General features: G+C 47.4%; 1 protein-coding gene across 1 annotated transcript; it reads right to left on the bottom strand.

Moving 5' to 3' along the window:
• Positions 1 to 1,154: 1,154 nt before the first annotated feature.
• On the bottom strand, positions 1,155 to 9,587 carry MTHFD2 (methylenetetrahydrofolate dehydrogenase (NADP+ dependent) 2, methenyltetrahydrofolate cyclohydrolase). Its single transcript, XM_032204146.1, has 8 exons — positions 9,463 to 9,587; positions 7,465 to 7,649; positions 6,467 to 6,589; positions 5,828 to 5,980; positions 5,641 to 5,748; positions 5,172 to 5,264; positions 4,041 to 4,166; positions 1,155 to 3,217 (listed from the first exon to the last, which is right to left on the bottom strand). The coding sequence occupies exons 1-8, from the start codon at positions 9,549 to 9,551 to the stop codon at positions 3,078 to 3,080; spliced, it is 1,017 nt and encodes a 338-aa protein (XP_032060037.1). The 5' UTR covers positions 9,552 to 9,587; the 3' UTR covers positions 1,155 to 3,077.
• Positions 9,588 to 9,668: the final 81 nt, after the last annotated feature.

Genomic DNA, 9,668 nt, shown 5'->3' with positions numbered 1-9,668 from the left:
CAGCCATGCTGCAGCTTCCCAGCAACCCAATCAGGGTCTCTCTGCTTCAGCAGGTGGGATTCTCCTGCCCCAGGGGGACACAGCTGTGCTTGCCCCAGCATAGACATCTAAGTAGGTTAGGAGGATGCATTGCAGGCTAGCAAGGGTTGCAAAGTGGCAGTGCCCCAGGCACTGGCAGGAGGAGCAAAGGCTCTGGAGCAGGAGACCTTGAGGCCAAAGGCCATTGCTTCTTGCAGGTAACAACAGGCAGGCTGCGAGTGCCTGAGAGCAGCAGCAGAGCAGGGAACAGGGCATGATTTCTGCTGGCTGTCAGGCACTGCTGCTGCAGGTAGCGGGTCATAGTTTCTGCAGGGAACTGGAAATGGTTCCGCAGGGGAATTGAGTGGCTTCTGCAGCAGAGCCGTTAGGCAAGCATTGCCTTACCCCACCCACACGCCCACAGCCCTAGCAAAGCACAGTTTTCACAGAACCCATCTAGGATCCCAGTGCTGTCTGGAAAACCTACGCTGATAACAGGGCTGGAGTAATAGATGCATCCACGCAGAAGCCCGATGAGCTGGAGTATTATTTTCACCTTGCTTTTGCCACGGGCACACTGAAGGAGCCCACCCAGCCCTGCACAAGGGACTTTGCACCTCCTTGAGCTCCTCAATTGTAATATACCCAGGTGGGTTTAACAGCTTGAAGCAGTGATGGGAGAGCAAGTATGTCCCTCACCCTATATCCCCACACACTTTGCACTTGCTTCCCCACCAGAGAGCAGGTCAGGAGCCACCTCTGGCACCAGGCAGTTCAGCTTGCCCAGCTCTCACTTTCTTCCAGCAGTGCTGGGGCATCAATGAGGCTTTCAAATGGCTTTCCTTCCTAGCATGCCTGCAGCCTATGGTTTTAGAAAAACTAGTCTTGTTTGTCGACTTTATCTCTGGTAGATGGATGGTTTCTTGTGGTTTTAAGGTAGCACAAAGCTCCCCCTCATCTCCCAAGCAGGAATAGCCTACCAGCTATTTATATGAATTCTGTGCTAAGGCCAGCCACAGAGGGCTTCTGGGGCACTGGTTCAATATTGCAACTGATCTGAACCTTTGCATGGGACAGAGCCCAGTTCTTTGTAAATAGTCACTTCAAACAAAGACATAAACGCAGTTTTCTGTTTATAGTATTTTCTGGTTCAAGTATATCTTATGAGGAACCATGATGAGGTTATAAAACAGTATTACTCCAGTGACCACTTAAGCAAGTGCCACTTAGCTTGATGATAACACTAAGAACTATTTCAGCTTGGATACATTGTGTGTACTTTTTAGTGTTTTATACCAGTCTCCCATGTGGTAGCTAAAGCATGGTACAGATAGGCCTGTGACTGCCATCACTCCACAGATAGTAAGTTTGCTTTAACCAGTATATCAGCACCTACTACACAGCACCCCTACCAGAGTCCACAAAGCCTTCATAGGCTTTTGTTTCATAAAGCACAGCTGAAGCCTAAGCTCAGATCCCTCTACAACACTGCTTGTTCCAACTAAATTTGTCCTTCTCATAGGTCTTACAAATGGTTTATATTTTTTTGTTTTGCATATGGAAATACTGGATTGTCACAGATTTGCCATCCCCATTACAGCACTACTTTAGCCATTTTGTATTTATCAGTGATACAATCCAATAAATCTCATTTAAATTGGTCTCTGCTCTTAGTGTGTTCCTCATGCAATCTCAGTCATTGAACCTTCCCTCTCCAGGTGTTGTTTAGCATTGTCATAAACAGTCACTGCTCTTCCCTGGAGGGGAATGGGGAAAATGCATGGCTTGCAGTGACTCAACAGGTGGCTCTAGCATGGCAACAGACCTTCACCTTCAGAAAAAAAAGTTTCCCAGCACCCAGAAAGATAGAATCAGTCTTACCAAGGGTATGTGGCCAGATGCTGAAGAGGAAGAAGTCTAGACCCACCTCACCACCCCAGAACAATACTACACTCAAGTTTTTCCAAAATAAGGTTAATATTAGATAATCAGAGCTTGCAAGCAAAAAGCAGAGGACTGTATGTTTACACTGTTACTATAAACATCAGCAACAGCTGATGGATTTGTTCACAACTAGAGTCTAAAAGCTGAACAGGTTTTGTTCAGGCACGAACAAAATTAATTATGGATGTAGCACTTATGCCTTGGTCAAACTCAGAGAAAACGCCAGACCCAGCCCTGCTCTGAGGGAACAAGGGAAGCTCACTGTACAAGTGTTTTAATTTGTCAGAGAAGTACAAAACTTGCTTAGAAGTAATTCTAGGAAACAAGTGGGGTTCCCCCCCTTCTGTATTTTATTCAGAGTTATCCTGGATTATTCACCAAGCACTGGAATCCTTTCACACTACAGTTCAGGAAGCTTACTGTGGGCCCAGTACAGTCACCAAAAGCACTCCACCCCAACCCCCCACACCCCACTGTTTTTCTTTGGTTAGAGAAAAAGGGTTTTTAAAAGTCACCATCCAAATAGGAAAAAAAAAAAGCATAGCTGCACACTAAAAACATTACAACAGATCTACCACTGTCTATGGCCCCAGCCAAACTGAGAACAGATGTGGCTTTTTCAAGTAGACGGTTCTACAGAAGAGCTCAACTCAAACTAAGCATCTAGCATTGAGTAAAATACTTCAGAGCAGGTCAAAGGCAAGCAGTCTGGGCATCTGTAGTAACACACAGAAGTCATTACTTCTGCACTGTGAAGCTGCACACTCCACTTCCTCCAGGACTGCACCAAGCTCCCTGGAGAACTGCACACCCAGCATCTCAAGTGCTGCTCTGTCCCTGCAAGAACAGTGTAAGCTGCAGGGCTGACTTCTAAGAAGAGTGTTAGCTTAAAAAGCAGCTCTGCTACAAGTTATATGCTGAATGAATAGGCCAGGAGTGTAGATGCTTATGCCTTAGTATAACTAATGCACATATGCTTCAGCTTCAAATAAATATCTATGACCTCAGAATAGGAAATACCACTTCTGTACAATAAATAAAAATATTGCATTTTCTATCGGCCTGTCTGGGAGTCATTTTGGAATGTTGTTTTCAGTGCTAAAAACAGTCTTATGTTAAACAGTTAAGGCTTCCAGTGCTTTGGGTTTCAACAGCTTCTTGGCAGCAATGATGGTGTTCTTCATCAGCATGGCAACTGTCATGGGCCCAACTCCTCCAGGGACTGGAGTGATGTAACTAGCTTTCTTCTTCACCCCTGCAGAATGGGGAGGAGTTATAGTTTAGCATAAAAGTCAAGAGCAGTAAGACTTACCAAGCTGGCTGACTAGTATGAAGCTGTAATCAATCTAATATTGTTGAAGTTTCTCCAAGACTGCCAGCTAAGGACTATTAGTCTCAAGTTAACTATCCCATCCCTCCCCTCTCCTCCTCATTACCCAAGGCAACACAGAGCATACCATAGCCTGACCATCTCCACTATTAAGCAAGCTTACCTTCATAGCCCAGGCTGGGGAAAAAAAAAGATCTAATAGCTAGGTTTATGCAACAAATCAAATCTGAAACCAGATATGGATGGGCCTGATGCATACTCTTGCAAAGCTCTCCAATAAAGTAATAGTCTGAGTATTTGCCCTCTCTTCCAAAAGGACTTTCAAGTGCCTTTTGCAAGGTATATGGAGATGTGGAGCCCATCAGAACAGCCTGCCTGGGCACTGTTGCAACTAAGTTGTGAGCAAGGCCAGTAAATAGCAAGCCAAAAGTTGAGTTCCATGTGTTTTCATAAGGTAAAATTTAAAAGCAGGAACATGGGCTATAAATTTCAGTAGAGACAAAGGAGACCAACTGTCCAGGATGAATCTCTTCTGCATTGCAATATACAGTGTTTCCATACCATATTACAGGAAAGTTCTTCCCTTGTACACTGAATGCACAAGCAAGAGAGCTTTAGGATGGGTCGGCATTTGCCCCACTACATGAACCAGGACTTTCTCACCCCTTCTCAGCATGCTAAGAAGTTTAATAATGAGTTTAAGCATGAGTTTAATGCTCAAAGTATGAGATGCCATAGTCTTTTATACCTTCAAAATCCACATCCCCGACCAGCCTTGGTTTGGCAGTGATGGGGTCCTGCACTCTAGTTATCCCCACATCAATAACTGCAGCTCCTTCTTTGATCATATCAGCTGTGATCAGGTTGGGAATGCCTGTAAGAGAACAGAACCACATGCTTATAGTGGTGCTAAACAGTCCCATTCCTCCTCAACCCCACCTTCACACCGCCCAGCCCTGTAGGTTTTGACCCACCCAGGCCTTTTCCTGCCTCACAAATACAAATCTAGCCACAGTTGCAAAATCCAGTGCCACTCCTTGAGAGGTTCATCTCACCCAGAAATCAAGGATTTGTTCACTTATAGTCTCAGTATAAAGAACTAGAATCCATCCCCAAGAAAGAAGTCTGGCAAAGAATTTGGAACACCCCTTTCAATGTGGGGTGTTTGTCTGGTTCTACCACATACTGCATCAGCTGAGGAACTCATCCCACCTTCCACTTAAAACTTAACTGTTTCATGTGATCTTTTCTCTGGTTTACTGACCACTTTTGACTATGAACATGCCTTCTTTTCTGCCAGCAGCATTTCTGCTTTTATGCAACACTACCTTCAAACATCAGTTCAAATCCTTCCAGTATTTTATCTCTCTTCATACCCAATTTCTAACCCACATTTCTCTCCTTTCCCACAAGCTTACAGCAAGCTTCAGCTGCCAAGCATCAACACCCAAGTCAACTTTTCTGTTGATGAGCTACCCCCCATGCCAAGGGGATAGCTCAAGACCCCGCTTCCAACATGGAGTACATCTACTTGTAGCTGTTCTTTAGGTCTGATCAAGTGCTTGCTGGCACACAAAGCCCTCCTGACAGATATCATTTTGCATTTCAAAGGGCCACAAACAGCTCTGCTAGACTCTCCTAGGCTTAATCACAGGATACACTGGCTGGCTCAAACAGCCAGCCCTTGCCTACAGCAGCTGCCAGCAGCCATAAGAATACTAAATTATCCTTGTGCTGCCAGAGATGCCTCAGATAGGGAGGCCCCGGAACATATACCAACAGAACTGTCTCCAGCAAGAAAAGATTCCCATCAGAAACATCACACAAGCTGCAGTGCAGCATCTTCTGTGTCTCACCTGTACTGAGAGTTCAGTCTTACCTGCTGCTGCTACCACAATGTCAGCACGGATCATGTGTTGCTTCAGCTGCTCCTTTGGAGTGTAGCGGTGTGATATTGTTACTGTGGCATCACCTGCAAAAGGGGTTACATGAAGCCTTTTACCCATAAGTGTACCTAAACCTGTCAAACTTGTAACTCTTCACCTTTGAGGACACCTGTGAAGGTAGCAAGAATACAGGAGCCTGAGGACAAACCACTGGGAGTAGCCTACAAAGGCAGAGGTCTTGTATAGAGAAGGACAAGGACTAACTGAAGAAGGCTCTGAAGCATTACAAGACTGCCTATGTGCAGAGTTAACTCTCCAGCCTCAACCACAGCCCACATGATGTCATAGTCCCTGAGACAGGCCTAGGACCTGTTTAAAAGCCTAACAAAGACTGTGGCATAGGCAAAGGGCTTCTTCCCACAACTGCCTGGTGCACAGGCTCCAAGACCAGCAAGCTCCTACCTCCTGGGCGCTCATGCCTGCCATCTGTATGCAGCAACATGGCTATGGGCATTCCCACATTCTTTGACCGGCCAGCCACCACCACATTCTTCCCCAGTGTCGGAATGCCTGCAGTAGACATGAGAGTCTTAAGACAAATACAAGCTGGAGTTGAGCCATACAGCAGCCAAATACTGCAACAGCTTACCAGTTCTCTTAATGATCTCCCACACACCCCATGGGGTAGCTGGCAGCATGGAATACTGGTCAAGGCACATGCGCCCCACATTTATTACATGAAAGCCATCAACATCTTTGTCTGGAGTCACAGCATTGCAAATCTTTCGCTCATCAATGTGTTCTGGAAAAGATAAAAGCTTTAGCACTAGGGATCAGACAAAAAAATAATTCATTTTGCAGTCAACCAGAAGCCAGGCTCACTGCACTAGCCCCTCAACCCCTTCAAAGTTTGTAAGCTTGAATTTATTCAAATCCTCCAGTGAGTTCAAGGCTAAGAACTCCCAGCAGGAGGGGACTGGAACCACCTGGGAACTACAGTGTCGCTAATGCAGAGTGTATTTTTAGACTGCCTCAGTGTCACAACCAAATTTAAACTCCTGGCTTAGGAAGCTGATACTCCTCACACAAGAATAGATTTCCATGACCCCCATCAACTCAACTCATATAGGCAGCAGTATGATGAAGTAGTAAAATCAATTTCTTTAAGCTACATCAGCGTGCCACATTTCATGTGGCAAAAGAACTCCTGAGCTATACCTCCTTATGGCACATAAACTCTTAGAAATCTTTACATAAAAATGAAACAGATTGATATCCAGCTACTCACCAGGTAAAGGAAGCTGCACTAACAGGCCATCCACATTGGCATCATTATTTAGTTTGCCAATCAAATCCAGTAGTTCTTCCTCAGCAATTGAAGCTGGCTTGAGAATCGTCTCACTGCTGATTCCTGTGCAGTCATTGAGAGTGCTGCATTAGACAGCAGCATATATACAAGTGTGAAGCAATTTTCCGAATCCATGCTGATTTAAACTGTCTAGTTTCATTTCTGCACAAAACCCAATATGGATACACCAAGAATTTCATGCTTCATACAACAATGAACACCTTCCAGGTTGTAGATCTACACAAGTCTCACAAGTTATGATTAAGGACCATTAGTCTGTATAGTCATTCCTGGGAAAGCCTGCTGAAACCAGAGGCCTTCCAAAAGTGCATGGAGGGCTTGGAGAAACTAAATGCAAATGTGTTATGATGTCATGCAACTGCACCTCCTGCAGACCCTCTTCACCACAGTAAGAAGGGGATGTTGGCCTAAAATGTCAGTTCCAAATAAGGCTTCAGCAGCACAGAACTCAGTAAGAAATAACACCACTGTGTGCCCTGGACCCCCTTCAGCACATTTCTCCAGAAGTATACTCAGGAAATCTTTGGCTGAACACTAAATTTGACCTTGGCTTGCAAGACTCTGCTCAATGTGATTGCAGCTTGGATAGTTAATTTAAAAAGGCAAATCAAAGCCTTGCCAGTGTTTTACACAGGCCTGCAAAGATTGCAAACCCAAACTGTAGAGTTTGATGTTGCCCTAGAGGATTCAAGTGGCATAATACATTCAAACTATGCCTATTAACTACATCTCAGCACTACTATGAATGCAGCCAAAGTTTTGCCATAAACCTAGACAGCGATGCAGCTGAGGTGAAAAGCAGCCACGTGGATGCATCCTAAGAGCTTCCACAGTTTCCAGCATAGAGGACTCCCCTCAGCCAATGAAACAGGAAGCAGTTACTTTGCTCCAGTTTCAGAGCAGAGTGCAAGACTTACCAACATCAGCAGCTGCTTTGGTTTTGTTCAATACATAGGAGTGACTTGCAGGATTTTCACCAACTAGAACAACGCTGAGGTGAGGTCTCTTGTTTCCAGCTGCTACCCACTGTTCAACCTCATGACGGGCTTCCTGTCTGATCTGTCGGGCCAGCTTCCTTCCAGAAATCACAACTGCATCATCTCTGCAGTGGAAAAAGTGTTACCAAAGCAGTCAGCATTGTTAGGAACATCAAATCCAAGCTTTGTGCAAAACTAGCACAAGAAACAGGTGCTAACCACAAAGCAGGACAGAACTGTCTCTCATCTGAGCCAAGTACAAGCCTTTATTACAAAGCTTTTTTTTTTCTGCAAGCTATGTTACGCAACATATTTCAGTCTTAATGCTTTGGGCAGTAGAGCTGGAAACTTAACAAGCAAAACTACTGGAGGGACAGAGGGGTTTTTTTGTGAAGCCTAAGAAACTATACACTCTGCTTCTCTGCAAGACTGGGGGTACACATGTATCATTTGTATTTTAGCTTGAAGCATGGGCTATATGATTAGCCTCCACTTTTCAAAAGTCAGTCACCCTTCCCTTTCAAAGGCATGAGTTTCACTACAAATGACTTACATGAGGAGGCAGAACTCATTCCACTTAAGTGGAATTTCCACTACAGAAGTTACCAAGCAATTCTGGCATGTCTGACACAAGCAAAGAAGGGTGTCATACTGCTGCACCAAGTGCAGTTCTTAGAGAGCCCGGGCACCCATAGATTTCTCAGGAATACCACCATTCCACCTCGCATACACCTGGCACATGCCCTCCCCTGCTCAACTAATTGCTGCCACCACTCCAGTCAACTCTTTAGATTGTGAGAACTGGATTGGGTACTCAATTCCAGCCCCTTCAAAAGACTACAGTGCTTATCTGGAGTTGAGGGGATAGCTGTCCACTTGAACCATGTCAGAACGGGTCCTCACATACTTCTCTGGTCTAAATTTGTAGGAAGAATATAGAGTCTCTGTCAAATGCATTCCAAGCAACTGGATAGCCTGCAGCATATAGAAAGGCTGGCACAGATTACAACTAATGAGGCCACAGCTGCCAGCCCCAATCAGCACAGCCTGTGCACACTGCTCACATTTGTTTTTTACTTCAGGTTATGGCTATCACTCACATTAGAATGCAACTCTCACTCACTAGTCCCTCTGTGAGGGATTGACCTACCCAAGATTCACTTTTAGACTTCACTGCAGTGCCTTCCTGCAAGGCCTCATGATGAGTTCTTCACTCGCTTACCCAAGTATTTACCCAAGCACTCTGCTCCTCTGTCAGGCCCCTCACACAGAGCAGGGGGAGCTGCTCCCCAGCATCACTACACAGGCATCGCTCACAGCCAGGACCTGCCCATTTCTGAGGCAATCAGCAAGCAAGATGCACCACCACCAACTTGCCAAGGAAACCCAGGAGACAACCGTCCCTTAGAAGGCAGCCTGAGAGCTTTCATCTCCCACAGCCCAACAGACACAAGGCGTGCTGCTGCAGTCCTCTTCCCCAGAACTGAGCAGCCCCAGCTACCTGACGCACAGACCTCCTCCTCCTCCCTGAGTCCCACGAGCCCAGCACTGCTTCGTGAGGGGTCTCCGTGCTCCAGGCACGGTTGCAGCAAAGGGGAGCCCCCACCGGAGCTGCTCCAGGCCCAGAGCAACGCAGAGCAGGAGCACGGGAAAGCCTCACACCCCAGCGCGAACCTGGGACGGCGTGCGGCGCTCCCTTCTTTCCTAGGCTCCGACCCATTCAAGCACGGGGCTCCCTCGGTACGCTAACCGCTCCGCACCTCACCCTAACGGCGAGCACCCCCAGCCGAGCCCCCCCGGGGCACACCCGCTGCCGCAGCCCCGCCACGCAAGGCGGCAGCGGGATTTCATCAGCCTGCAGCGCCCGGCGCGGCCGCTGGGGACCCGCCTCACGCCTCACTCGTCGCCGGCAGCGCCGACCCCGCGGCCGGGCCCTACCTGTGCGCGCTGAGGTGCAGGCGGCGGCCGCAGGGGGGCCGCAGCGCGACCCGGCCGAGGGCGCGGAGCGGGCACAGCGCGGGGGCCATGGCGGCACCGAGGAGAGGCGCCCCCGGCTGCCCCGCCCGCCCCCTTATAGCGCGCCGAGGGCCCGCCCCCCGCTCGGGGCCGCGGCCCGGGCTAGGTCTCGCGAGAGCTGCGGGGCA

The sequence above is a fragment of the Aythya fuligula genome, chromosome 27 (assembly GCF_009819795.1).
Source record: "Aythya fuligula isolate bAytFul2 chromosome 27, bAytFul2.pri, whole genome shotgun sequence".
Classification (NCBI taxonomy): Eukaryota; Metazoa; Chordata; class Aves; order Anseriformes; family Anatidae; genus Aythya; species Aythya fuligula.
The sequence above is the reverse complement of the archived record's forward strand: the minus strand, read 5'-3'. Positions and strand labels throughout refer to the sequence as shown.